This window comes from Chironomus tepperi, unplaced genomic scaffold, assembly GCF_022539635.2.
Source record: "Chironomus tepperi strain 1889 unplaced genomic scaffold, CSIRO-AGI_Ctep_v1 contig_337, whole genome shotgun sequence".
In the NCBI taxonomy this organism is placed as follows: domain Eukaryota; kingdom Metazoa; phylum Arthropoda; class Insecta; order Diptera; family Chironomidae; genus Chironomus; species Chironomus tepperi.
The window spans coordinates 1,162,559-1,177,265 of record NW_027226459.1 but is presented as its reverse complement, the minus strand read 5'-3'; the positions used below and the strand labels follow the sequence as shown (position 1 = coordinate 1,177,265).

At 33.8% G+C, this 14,707-nt stretch overlaps 1 protein-coding gene across 3 annotated transcripts in view; it reads right to left on the bottom strand.

The window, feature by feature from the left end:
• LOC139093578 (neuronal acetylcholine receptor subunit alpha-7-like) overlaps positions 1-14,707 on the bottom strand; it is a 58,433-nt gene that overhangs the window by 14,750 nt on the left and 28,976 nt on the right. Inside the window, exons 12-15 of one of the 3 annotated variants that reach the window (XR_011544709.1) lie at positions 10,287-10,432; positions 9,376-9,455; positions 8,906-9,102; positions 7,062-7,651 (exon numbers count right to left, since the gene is read on the bottom strand). Coding sequence is in view for 2 of the 3 variants with exons in the window: in XM_070644327.1 (XP_070500428.1) it covers positions 7,499-7,651; positions 8,906-9,102; positions 9,376-9,455; positions 10,287-10,432 (576 nt within the window). In the remaining variant the exon portion in view is untranslated. Of the gene's footprint in view, positions 1-5,392; positions 7,652-8,905; positions 9,103-9,332; positions 9,456-10,286; positions 10,433-14,707 lie in introns of those variants that run through there. The other 2 variants (XM_070644328.1, XM_070644327.1) reach the window with 2 other exon arrangements.

Genomic DNA, 14,707 nt, shown 5'->3' with positions numbered 1-14,707 from the left:
TTTTTTTTGTCTTAAATTTTGCACCTTATGCTTCGTTTCAATGATATGAGAATTCTGTACAATTTTTAATTTTTTTTTATTCCTCATTTTTTGTTTTACTTCTCTTAAAAAGGATTCAATTTTTTTTGAGTATATTTCAGGTGTGACTCTTCACTTATCAATTATTTTCATTTAATTTTAATTCAATTTGTGGAGCTATCTAGCGTGTATTCCCGTAATTTTCTAGTAAATAAAAACATTTTTTATTAATTTTTAATTCCTTTGGTCTTTACCGACATTAAGTCTATATGCTAAATTTACTTCTTCACATTCTTTGTGTCTTCTTCTTCTTCCTTTTTCAATTTATTTCAGGCAAAAGGCAGAAATTTTCTTAAACTTTTTTTTTGTGTTTGTTTCCTTAATTTACTTTTTATGGCGATGCTACTTTTCCATACTTAATAATCTTCAATTTTTCATAATGATTTTGTACAAAATGAGAATAAAAAGTCACGACTTTTTCTAATGGAAAAGTATCTTAATTTAATTATATTCATGCTAAACTTATGAACACATATCCTGGATTTATTTATATCTTTTTTTTCGTCGAGAATTTTCATGAAGAGATGGAAAATTTGGCTCCTCCGTGCAACAAAACTTCATGCAAGGTATGGACAATTTAGATTAATTTTTTGACAACAATCTTGAGTGTCCACAACTTGATATCCTTTCTTAACAACACATTTTTCTTTGTAATGTCCAAACAAAGTTGGATTACGCGGTATCGAGTTATAATTAAGTGAATGTAGAGCTTGAATGCTTGACTCGTCCATATAAACCCTAACCGGAAGCCACCCCGAGTGACATGAATGAAGAAGGCTTCATCATTGAGCTTTTAAGGCTCCGCTGAATCTTATTTGCTAATACCAAATGGAAGCATCCTCCGTTTGTCCACAACATGGCTTTCAAGGATCGATGGCTTCATTTGTGACTCTTGGGGACACGGCAATGAAATGGACGAAAGTCCGTCACCAGACTGACTTGTATTTGACGTGAAATTGAATTTTATTGAATTTGGCATGGAGCCAGATTCAAGCTGGCCTAGTGCTGGATTTTCAGCCAATTCTACGCCGTGTGCGTTCTGGACTAGGTCAACCTGGTTATTGTATTTTGAAGGGTTTGCCGAAAACCTGAAGGCTAATTTATATTATTCAAGATACGCAGGCTTGCAGATATACAGGCCCGTGCTTCTGATTTCGGCAAACCCAACTACATTGTGTAACTCGAGACATCCAGCACTGTCAACCTAACAAGGATTCGCACAATACCTACAACATTACATCAACTCTACAGTCTATAAATCAGAAAAATCATTCAAAAAATTCACAGAACAAAAAATTTATGCCATTAAATTCAAGGTTAATGGTGCTGATCAAGAGGTAAAGAATAAGAACTTTACATAGCATTATTCTACATAATTAATGACTGTTGTCTCTATTTTGACACAAATGTGCCTGTTCATAATTATGTACGCTCTGTACTTCATGTTGTCTTTCGAACATTTGCGCAATTAATTATTTTCTTGAGAAAATGATATCGAAAAGCTTAGATTTTTCACGTAGATAAATTGGAGATGTTTTGTCTGTAATAAGATTGGGTTGGAGATGAACTTGACTGAATTATTTTGGAGGGTTGGAGATGTCGTGTTTGAGTGTAGCTCAATACTAGTTCCATAGTGTGACAAATGAGGAAAGCTCCGCTGAGGAGCCTTAAAAGCTCCAGAAAGCTCTTAAAATATCGAAAAGCTTTAAAAGCTCCATAGCGAAGCCTTCCACATTCATGTCGCTCGGCCATTACAGTCAACAACTCCCAATAATGCACTCAGTTCTTGACCTCTTGACAACCTTCCATTACCTTTCAGCATAAAATTCTTAGGTATGCAGAACGAATCCATAAATTCAACAAAGACACGATGACGAGCCCCTTTTCGAAATTCGGTCTTTATTAAAAATTCAAATGCGCCTTCTTGTTGTTGGCACTCATTTCAATTTGAGGAATTTTTTGGGTCATTACCGAGTAGCACAGCGTGTTTGGTAGGGAATCGATGTGCTGCTTTAGTAATGTTTAGACGCGAAACTACCCCGACGATATGATGACGGCTGAACTTGACCCTTTTTTAAGGCGATAAATGCGAACTGCCAAATTCTGCCCCAACAGGCAAGAAGTTTGCCTTTAGGTTTTATTTCTATATTTCTTAACCATGAAAGCATGTTCTATGCCTGTTAAGAGTGCTGCTCATGATTTTGATGGAAATGTTCATCAATTTTTTAACATTGATGATTCAATTAAAATAGCACTTAACATGCAGTTCTTACTAGATATCTCATTTAAACTTAATATCTCCAGAAACTTCTCCCAAAGCTTTAAAATCACAATTTTCACAGTTATTAAGTTATATTTTAATTAACTTTTTGATGAAATTATCGCTTTTCGGGTAATTCAATTAGTTTCTCATGGGTTGATGAACTTTAATTTTCAGCTTGTGGTAAATGGTTTCGTGGCTGTCATGAGAAATTCTTGATTATTTTTTGGAAATTCCGATTTAATTAACAATCTTTGACTACTTTAAAGAAGTAATTCCTTCTTTAATTGAATTTTCAGCTTTACATCTTCAACAATTGTAGCGTTTAATTTCCTGATTTTATTTTACAGCTGCTTATCATTCCACATAAATCCATGATGGAATAAAATGGAACTCTTTCTTCTTTTTGCACAATCAGATGAAGTCTGAATAAGAAAGAAAAGGTTTATTCTTTTTGAATAACAGAACAGATGTTTAAACACCTTAACAAAAGGTTGTTCCTTTGAGAACAAAAGTTTTATGGATTGTAATTAAAGTTGAGATTGCAATTGTTATGCAAGAATGCGCATACTGTATGTAATGATCGCATATATCCCAGAAGGCAAATTGTGTAGTGTTAGCCAAAAATTCAGCTTTGGGTTGACTTACTCATGCTTGAGGACAAGTTTCATCAAACCTGACCTGGGTTTAGAGTCACGCTGGCCAGGAAATTGATCATTTTATCGAAATCATCCCATCAAAAGCTTGTCAAATCACATTAAGTTAAAAGATGGCAAGTTGGCAGTCAAATTGTTGTAAAGCAGTGTTTGAAGATGGTTTTGAATAAATTCAACTGTCATTTAAAATTCAAATTGTATTTGATAAATTCAACCTTTCATAGTTGTTGGCCCCTTCATGTAAACATTTAGTTTGTTTTCGATCTTCAAACAATAAAGTTCTTGTGTATTTATATCTTCATTAAGGTATTATTTAACTGATTAAGACTTATAAGTTCCTTCATTTACAAGTTATAGCTGTGATATCAACAAAATTAATGTGAATTTTGTATGAAAACATCAATTCAAGTTGATTTGACTTAATTTCAATTTTGATTCAATTTCAAGCTAGAACTCGAATTTTGTATGCAGAAGTCAACTTGAGCTGATTCGATTCCACATGAAATTCAAGTCAACATCGAGTTCTGCTTCAAGCTCAGCATTCGAAACTCAAAAATCAATAAAAATCCCAAAAATTCACACAAATTTCAATCAAAATTCACTTCAAGGGAAATCCAGCCCGTTTTAAAAATTCCTCGCATGAAATGAGTGCGCTAAATGAGCTCATTAAATTGCAGTTCCTTTCTTCTTTGCTTCACTTAATGATGTTTTAATCTTTTTGTTCGTGAAACACTCCATTGCTTCTTATCGTAATTATTTTCCGAAAGTACTTTTCTTTTGTGAAAAAAACGAAATGGCAGTAAGAAATAAAGGGAAATAGGAGAAGGAAGAGTGGAAAATGAGATAAAGAAAAGGCGGAAAACTCGATTCCTATTTACATTGTGCTGAATTCATTTTTCAATATTTTAATTCTTTTTTTTACAATTAATATCCTTGAGGGCATCAATAGGGCAATTAAAATTAAGAATAATTCACTTCCACATTCCATAATCGTAATTAACAATTATTGCTTTCAGAAAAAAATTGTCTTTTAATCCCCAACTAATGCTTCATAACCTATAAATTTTTATCATTACGCCATTACTAGATAAGGAAGTTTCTACTGTAAATCAGATTTGTAAAATAAATATGAAATCCTATCCGATTAAACAGTAGAATCTTCATTTCCAGTTTCTCTCAGTGATGGGGGTTTGTTCATAAATGATGTCTTAATTTTTAGGGATTGTCTGGGCCTGTTTGGTGCTTTACATTATAAAATGTTAGAGAAATCAGTGCTGTCTTTAGGATATTCGTATGGTAAGCATTTCAAACTAAGATCAGGCAAGTTATATGACACTGATTGACATACGTTGAGATATAGTCCATATGGTGAATAGAGCCAGCTTCATACGCCAACTGAGATTGGCTATGTGTCACAGTTGATCTGTATGACCATCGAAGTTAAATTTTCTAAACTAAATGGATTGGTCTAAACAATGTCCTGGATTGCATCCAGGCAATCAGAATTGGCAGTTCGGCGACGGTATTCGGGAAGAGATCGCCGAATATCAATAACCATCTCTTAGTTGGAATCTACAATCGTTAAGACGGCCGAGAGATACTAGTTCAACCTGTAGACAGAGAACTTGTTCAAACTAATTGCCAGCTGATGGTGGGCAGAGCCAGCAACAAAGTCAGATCGAAGACCATTTGCTGTATCCTGAATTCCTCATAGGAGCACACGACGACTGACAGCTGCCTGTTGTTGAAGATAGCCAATAGATTGTCAACTGCTTTTCAACAGAGTCCAATAATCCCAATTACTAATTGACGTCATTTATGAACAAACCCAGCATTTGATCCTTCCTTTTTTTTAAATTTATTTCGATTGGTTCTGTTATGACTTTAGGGCTTATGAGTTTCTAGTTCTCACATCTTCTTTATGTTTATATCCTCTATTTATTAAAAAAAATGTTCACATTCTGTTCAATGCTCATGCCTTAATGGCAGAAAAAATTGAAATATCCAAAATTTTCCATCATTCGTAGTTCCCTTGATTCAATTTTTTTAATTTTTTATTAATTAAAGTTAAATTTTTTTACTAGCAGAAAACTTTCAGCAAACTTTTTGCTTCCTCTCATTGATTTGACTTGCTTTTTTTATGCGTTCGTTCACGATTTTTTTTTGGTTTTATTTTTTTTTTAATTTTTCGTTTTTTTTTTGGATTTAATTTTTTTTTTCATGGAAAATTTTTTTAAATTAAAATTTTTGACTAACGATTTTTTAATGTCAATTTTTTTATAAATGCTTTGTAATGGAATGAATTGAACAAATATATTTTAAAGATGATTTAACAAATTTTATAAACTTTTTTTTTAATTTGAAGCTAAATTTTGAAAAAAATTAATGATTTCCTGTTTATTTTAAGCGCAAATTAAGTTCATTATTAAAGATTTTTAAAAAGTTAGAGGAACTAAATCTTAATAATATCCAATAACAATCAAATATGGCTCTTTTATGTCATGAAAATTAAACATTTTTGCTATGATCTTTAGCCCGAGCGACACAAATGAAGAAGAGTTTCAAAAGCTTCGAATCAGAGCTTTAGAAGACTCCAAATCACAGCTTTTAAAGCTCCAAATTTGAGCTTCTAAGGACTCTGAGTCAGAACTTTAAAAAACTCCGTGTAAGAGCTTCAAAAAGCTCCGAATCTGAGCTTCAAAAGCTCCGAATTAGAGCTTCAAAAAGCTCCGAATCTGAGCTTTAAAAGACTCTGCATCTGAGGTTCAAAAGACTGAGTCAGAACTTCAAAAGCTCCGAATCAGAGTTTCAAAAAGCTCCGAATCAGAACTTCAAAAGCTCCGAATCTGCTCTTTTTTTATTCCTGTCGCTCGTGTATGGAGTCTCTCATCTTGAAAATACAAAAGATATCGCTTAGAGCTACAAAATAAATATTAAATTACTTGTAATTTTCTTTCACAATTTCTTTCTTTGAGGAACATTTCTTTCATTGGGGTTGGAAATGAGTTTTTGATGAGTATCAAAATAATTTTGAATGCTTTGAATTTTCTCATTGAATTATTTTCCAGATCTTTTGTGTATTTTTGTAGATTTTTTAGGAATTTTTCAGTGTTGGAAGGGCTTTTTTATGGAGCCACCTACACTGGAGTCCTGATGCAGCCTTTTTATGCATTTTTGGTCTGCAGCTTATAAGGTACAGTCCAAAACTGCAGGAATCTGGCAGGCTCATCTGAAATTCTTCAAGAACATTCCTGACAGCCTTAATTTCAGGCATTCAAAGCATTTTAATTAAAATTTCCAATTATTTAAGAGATGAGCATTTGATAAGAATGAAAAATTTCCCAGCACATGATTAATTTCAGTCCAAATTATGATAAAATTTAATTTTTTAAGCTCATTCATCCGCAAAATCATTTCATTTCAAGTATTAAAGCTTTTGTAGATTAAAGCATAATCTTGAAATCATTAGTCATCATGTCAAGACTATGTTTTATGATAACCATACAATAAGTGACAGTTTTATAACTAAAACTGTCTGAAGGAACTCTTTTATCCAATGTCAAAAACATTAACTTGAAATTTTGGGTATGGAATAATGAAGCTTTTAGACAGAGCTTTAAAGGACAATTAAGGATGAGATTTCAAAATTTTTGCGACTTTTTGTGTGGGAATTTTGAGTCTAGTTTGATATTAGTGTGGATATAGATCTGAACGAAAAAGATGAAGGAGGCTCGGCTATGAAGGTTTTTAAGCTCTAATTGAGAGCTTTTAAAGCTTCGACAAAGCTCTCATTTTATCATCAAATGGAAGTTACCTTCGAATTGGCGTCTGTATGTCTGCCACATTTAGTTGCAAGCATGTTGGTGACCACGTGGCATATTTAGGTACCTTTCATTTTAAGACATGAAAGAGCTTTAGGGAAGCTTTTAAAGCATTTTTGCAAAGCTTTCTTCATTTGTGTCGCTAGTGAGAGTTGGGAATGTCAGCTAAGTCTAAAAATCCTATTCTTTAACCTCAATCAATGCTCAAATTCACTAATAATTTACAAAAAACCTTCAAATGCCCACCTTCTGAATGTTCCTCATCAACCACATGTTACAAGCAATAAAAGTACTATAACAAAAAAAAGCTCATTATTATCGAAATAATCATTATTACAATCAAGCGTAACAAAAAAGAAATCATGGCAATAAATTAGCAGCAACAATAACTGATACGATGATAACGTTCATCTCCGCAAATCTCACGATGATGATGATGATGACTTAATAAGACATATGAAACAAAACAAAAAATAACACTCGAATGATGCTTCCTTCTTTATCTTCCATAATATGCTTTCTTTTTTATGATTCTTTTCATCTCAATTGCTTCATCCTCATCCTTATATCTCGTCAAAAATAATCCTTTCCACAATATTCATTTATTTGAAAAGTTTTGAGACTAATTTGATGATCAACAAATTGATTTTATGATAAAACCAATAACAACCATTTTCAAACGGCTACGAAACGATGATGTGTGGAGCGGACATTAGGACTGCAATCGTGGCGACTATTGTGAAGAATGTAAAAATAATAAGGCACAGTCTATCAACGACCATAGCAGCATATTTCCAATCTTTCGCCACTCCTGATTCATCGTCCTCTTTTCGTATCTATATTTAAGGGATGGAAAGAGATTGATGGAAATGAAAAATATGTCAAATAATGTCGAGTCAACAAGATGATAATGTGTCTTTATTGGCAGCATTAACTGCTTCCAAAAATGAAGATAGAAGTGACTTATAGGCACATAATATCTGAAGTAGTTCAACGAACCAAATGCTTTTGATTGTAAATTTTGCTTCCTTGGCTATTTGCCCGTAGGAACTGGCTATGCTGTATTTCCGTTTATATCTTTGCAAAGTTTGTTCTTTCTATTTTCTTTTTTTATTATTTGTGCTTGATTTATTTTTTTATTTTTATGAAAATTGATAAAACTTTTTTCGTTCATGATATTGGCACTGAGGAGAGAAATATGTGTCTGTCATAAATAATGTGGATTGCTGTATAGTTAGGGAATAGTTTTTCTTTAGTAGTTTAATAACCCCATTTATAGTAGAGGAATGTGAATTATATAAATCAGTGTTGTTCAAACTTTTTTGTGCAACAGCACATCTTGATGGTAGGTCACGAACATGACCACGACCGAAACTGGACACGGCATGCAATTCATGGATTCAATGAAAATTTGACGACATTCTGTGTGCTGCTGCAACAATACTGATATATTTTATTAAATTGGTACTAACACTGATCAAACTGAAGGTATGACGAAGGTTTTCCGAGACAGGGATTGAAATTGGAACCGAAACTGAGACATGGACCGGGACTGAGATAGGGACCAACACTAAGACAGTGTCATAGACAAGAAGCAAACCTGAAATATCGCTTTCGACGAATATTCAAGTCTCAGAATGAAATAGGGAGTAGAAGAGACCAAGAGACCAAGACCAGAACCAGAACCAAGATTCCTAGAGAATTTTTGATGTTTTGGCAATTCCGACTGAAACGTCTTGACCTCGGTCTCAAAAACCCTTAGATATGACTAACTAAATTCATTAAATAATCGCATTCAAGACAATCCCAAAGTCAATAATGATCTTGTTGCCGCCTTAAGAATCTTAAGAGACCCAGCAATTCACCAAACAGCATATAACCCCATCCATATTCTTTCTCCCTCAGTGTCCTCAATATCATCATAAATAACAAAAAGATAAACTTCCAATAATGAGCATAGATAATACAATCGGTGTAGCCATTCATCGATGACCATAAAGAAATATTTCACAGCACATCATAAACTGGTGCTGATAATCATCCATCATAAAAAAAGTAGTCAACAATAACAAAAACAACATGCTACTCACTTGATCCGTAATAAATCGTATCTCTTTTAATATCAATGCCAATTCATAATCAGCTGACGAAGTAAAACTGCATGCGTGCGGTGCAATTGCATCAGGCATTCGTCCGCCACCAATTGTTCCAATGCTACAATTGTCATCATGTCTGGAAGAAGGAGGAAGAGGAAGAACCAAAACGTTTAAAGATTGACTTAGTTTGTCTGCTGTTTCGCAGGGCAGGACGACATCCAATTAAGGTTATTACAGAGTTTTTTATAAATTATTTTACAATTATTCAAATGAAGAAGAAGTTGAACCGAAGAAGGAGAAGGTTGACAACATATAGAGACATATTTATTTTTTTTGTCATAATTTAACACACATAAACACACCAAAAAGAGACAAAAAAGAAGAAAAGAAAAAGAAAAAAAAAGAAGAAACACTTCATTACCTATAAACAGTTCTAAAATAAGGTGGATTGTGTGGCAGTGTACCTCCTGGAGTTAACGGTCTACAATTATGCCGAAAATCATCGTCGATGTCTAATACATTAGCTAAAAGTGACTTTGAGGATCTGTGGATGAAGGCGGTTAATAGAAAATAAATGTTTGTAAAAGTTATGGATTAATAAATTTATGGAAACTAATTAATGAATTCTATATTCTTGAGCAGCACATGACTGGAAAGTGGAACTGTTGATGTAATGCAATGATTGCTTTCAGCGGCTTTAATCAATACTAACTGTTCCAATTCTAAAATCAACATTTATGATCAATTAATTCTTAGGTTCAACCTCCTTTCCCGGCATTTTAGACGAGCAGGCATGCAGTTCTGGGCTGTACCTGATAGCACGTACCAAGATTGTTGGCCAGCATTTTAGGACGAACCCCTTTAATTTATCAATATTAAAATCTTTCTTGACTGTCGCTTGAATGAATTTGCTGGAATTTGGAGTCGATTGCGTGCAGACTTAACTCGTCTTAAGCCATACCGACTTCGGATTGAATCCAGTCAACTTCATGTTTTTAAGTCGCCTTTAAACTGAAGCATTTGTACAAGCTTGAAACGTATCTTAAAGTTAGCAAGCTTGTCTTTAAGTTAGACAGCATGGCTATAAAGTAGGAACGACAGTTGCATGCATGTGCAATATGGCTCCTCTGGTTGACGGACTTCAGTGCAAACTGGATGCAGGCGCTTCCATTCTTCTCATCAGTGGAAGAATCATTTTATACTTTAAAATTTCGGATATCTAAAGTCTTGTCAAACATGATCCCATCAAGCAACATTAGTGCATCGTGGACTACACTTTAAGAAGCACTGACCTAATCAACAATCAGCATTTAACCTTAAACTTCCACTTTCCACAACTGCATTGCTCAATTTCACTACACCAATAAACATTTACCGTTCTCGAAGTTCAACATCCTGAATATTTGTTGCTTTACGTTCGGACGCATCCGACGTCGGCGTCGGTGGGTATTCCATTACAACTCGTTCAGGTCGATGCATTCGTAGAATACAAGGCAACCAGTACAGAAAAACTATTTTCACCTGCACAATTTTTATTTTCAAGTTTAAAATTAATTTTAAGGATGTGTAATTTGTGTATATTTGGGTAAGGGAATGTGTGTCATTTTTTTGGGGATGATTTGATTTGCAAAAAGTAAGTTTGCAGATTTTAAGTTAATTTTTAGGTAGGGAAAAGAGAAAAATTTCATCAGAAATTTTATTAAGCAATTGATAAGTTTTTCAAATGGATACAATAAAGTCAATATTGAGTCGACAGATTGCTTAATCACAAAGAATATTCAACAGATTATTATTATTATTTGAGACAAAAAAATTGCAAAGATAGACAAATCGTTATCGGATAAACACCAATAAGCCTCTCATCGAATAGAGTAGAAAAGTCAACAAGATATGAAGAATGAGAATAAAAATTTTCATACGTGCGTGAGTATTGGTGGGGATTCTTATGGATAATCAACAAAGTCATAAACGTAATAAGTTTCTGTTTTATGTCTCTTTATGGAATGAGACATAATGAGTTCAAATGAAGTTAGAAGAAATGAGGAAGTGATTAATACCCGGACAGCACAAGTCGGCTAAACGACCTAAAATCCAGCACTAAAGAATCGTGATTCTGACAGTGTGCAAAATTCGGATTAAATTCAGTTTAAATCAGGATTCTAACATGGTGCTGATATAAGGCCTGCATGATTTTGACTTGGTGCCAGACTCTAGCATAATGCCAAATTCTAGCATGATGCCAGACTCTAGTGTGGCACTAGACTCTAGCATGATGTCAGACTCTAGCATGGTGCCAGACTCTAGCATGATGCCAGACTCTAGTATGATGCCAGACTCTAGCATGATGTCAGACTCTAGCACGGTGCCAGACTCTAGCATTATGTCGAATTCAAACCGAATTCGGTACGAAGTCGAAGTCACACTAGCACTTGGTCGGTTCAATGATCGATCAACTGTTTTGTGCTGTACGGGATTATTCAGTTGACGAAGTAATTTCAGTTGACGAAGTAACTTACCTGGAACGCACACGGTGTAAAAATGCCCAGAAATCTTGCCTCAATTCAACTTGACTCAAAATTCAGGCCAGAGTCTAGTTGACTTGAAGCTTAATTTTTAGCCATTTTTACACCGGAGTAACGCACGACTCGAGAATTAAGGATACAAAGTAGGCAAAATTACCGTATTTCCAACAACAAGTTCCAAGATTCCCAAATAAACCCCAGCATTCATCACCATCATTACCTCATTAAAACCCATAAAATAGACTGTACAAGAAGAAATAAATGTAATGTGACCAACAACAAGCTAGAAAATAATCCCTGTGGAATGCTAAACACAACATGTATTCCCTAAACAAGATGAAATTCTCATAATTTTTTGGTTCCACATCCTCTCTTTGCTGTCAGTTATTTCAACATAACTATCCTCATAATACGCAAATATATAGTCATATAGGAAATAATATAACAATATTCATTTTTCCACGTCCTGTACATAATCTGCTTTCACAGGATCATAAAAGTATCATGTCTTTTAGTTTTTTTTTTTTTTTTTGGGCAATAAACGATGTTCATGTTATGCATATTCATATGAGAATATTCCCTAAAATTGAATATTTATGTTTGGTATTTTATGCTGTATACACAACACTTTAAATAGAAATAAGCACTAAAAAGGAGTGGAAAAATTGAAGATTTTTTGTCTTTAATAAGGATTGTTCTCTTTTGGAATTGTTGATATTCTGGATTTTTGCGTTGTAAACTTCAGTCAGAGTTAGTCATCCAATTGACTGTCATATGGCGTGCAAGTGACTGTCACATGGCATCTAAATGATTGTCATATGACGTACAAGTGACTGTCATATGACATCCAAGTGACTGTCAATATGGCCATCAAGTGACTGTCATGTGACATCGAAGTGACAGTCATATGACATCGAAGTGACTGTCATATGACATCCAAGTGACTGTCATATGACATCGAAGTGACTGTCATATGACATCAAAGTGACTGTCATATGACATCCAAGTGACTATCATATGACATCTAAGTGACTGTCATATGGCATCCTAGTGACTGTCATATGACATTCAAGTGACTGTCACATTGCGTCTTATTGGCTTCGGACGATCCAAAAAACCAACCCTGAATCGAGATTGCCAAAGAAAAAAGTTTTAAAATAGCTTCACATTCTCTTTAATAATTCCCAAAAGCAGTATCTATGCCAGCAAAAATATTTCGTAAATTTCCATAAAAATTCATTTATTTAAATAAAAATCCACAAAATGTTCACAGAAGTGTGAATAAGAAGGGGGTGAAAGTTCAAGTATGGCATAAATATTTAAAGGGACAAAAATTATGAGACTATTGAGAATAATCATAGCTATCCTTCCATTAATCATAGTCTTATGGGTATAATATAAAAGTTATTTCTAAATTGCTATAGATGATGTTAAGTAGAATTAGCAACAAATGTTGACTGTTGAATAGACTTGAACTTTAGTTTAGTCCTTAAATTGAGAAATTATACTAATTGTGATTATATCTCAGTGGTAAAATCTTCATTGATTGGATATTTTAGTCCAAATTATGTTAGTTCTAGCAGTTACTGCTGGATGTTATTGCCAAAAATTTTCAATATTCAGCACTTTACATGAAGCTTTTAAAGAGTGAAAATTTGTAATTCCTTCCAATGAAAATTAATTTTTACTAGATTTTTCCCCTTTTTCTTACATAAATTTTCTTTCTCGACTCTTCTTTGTCTTTTGATTTTCCACGTCATTGACTGTTTCTAACATAAAAATAAAGCACGAAGCATGAACGAATACATACTTGATTCAAAATCACTCATTTACCATTATGATTGACTTTTTTTAGCAGAATTTTTTGGAATTTGTTTGGAAAGATGATATTGTGGGTAGTATGACTGCATGTGGTTAACATGATAGAGCTATATTAGGTCTGAACTATCTATTGATTTCTGATTTTTAGAGTCAAATTATTGAGAATAAGTGTTAACGGATATTTTATATTCAAACCAACGATGCAACTAGAACTAGTTGTTATTCCCCTTTATGGTTGCTAGTCCCCTCTGCTGAAATACTTAGCAAGTGGAAGCCAGCAATATAACCAGCTTCAGGGGACATCCATGGAAGTTCATGAATCACATTTAGTTTGTAGAACCAGTTAAGTTAGTAAGCAAGTATCCAAAAATGCGCTTCATATCCTAACCTCCCAGAATTCATCACTAGCTACTCCTTCTTTATAGTATCAAAGTTTTTTCCCCCCATTTCTCCAACAATCGTCGCTTTCGTCGCATTTTATGTTTGATTCTTACAATTCCAGCAAAAAAAAGAAAAAGAAAAATAATCGACATAGATGAAGAGTAAGTAGCTATAAAAATTAATGACTCTACATTAGATTGGATTGAATGGATCAAAACAGCATGAACATTTTGAGAGCTCAAGTATCATGAAGATGATAATGTTATGAAAAATAAATTTTTGATTATTTAAAGAAAAATTTGTTGAATTTCCCTTTCACATTGAATAAGAAGCTTAGAGGAAGCAGGATGAAGATCAAATGACTGTAAAATCAACTTTCAATCGTTGAATCAATATGCTGCATTTTCTCAATCTCATTCAATATTGCTAACTTTTTTTTCGTCTAGAAGACATAACAAGGAATACATCTTTTTTTTTGTCTTCAACATGCTGAATTAATCATGACTTGATAGAAATTTCATGGATGAAGACATTGCTAGATTGTTTTAGATCGTAATGGAAATTACTTTCTGATTCTAAGAACATGAATTATTAAGGATTATTCTTTTAATGCTTCTTACATTATTGTCAGCTACTTATTGAAGTTATTATTAGTAAGGAGGTGGATGGAAGGTCGTTTGCCTTTCGTGGAATGCTGAGAGATTGACCTTCATCTCAACTTTAGTTCCAATTTTGATTTTCTTAAAGTTAGTCAGTTGTAGATACTGAATGATGTTGGAAAATGGGTCAAAATGGAAGCTTGTAGGGAAAATAAAGTCTAGACCCCAATATATCCCGCAGGGTAGTCAATCCTCTCACTCAAAAGACTGTAATGGATGATGATGAATCGATTTAATTGAAAATGATCCCGAGCAGAACAATAAAGTCGGTAGGATGACGCTAGGTTTCTATGTTGACGTCAAGACGTACCCAGGTGCCCTGATGACTACGAAATGGCTTATTTTGACCTCCTTTAACAGCAAAAATGCCCCGTGTTGTTTGGGGAGTCGACTTTGACTAAATTCTAAGACCT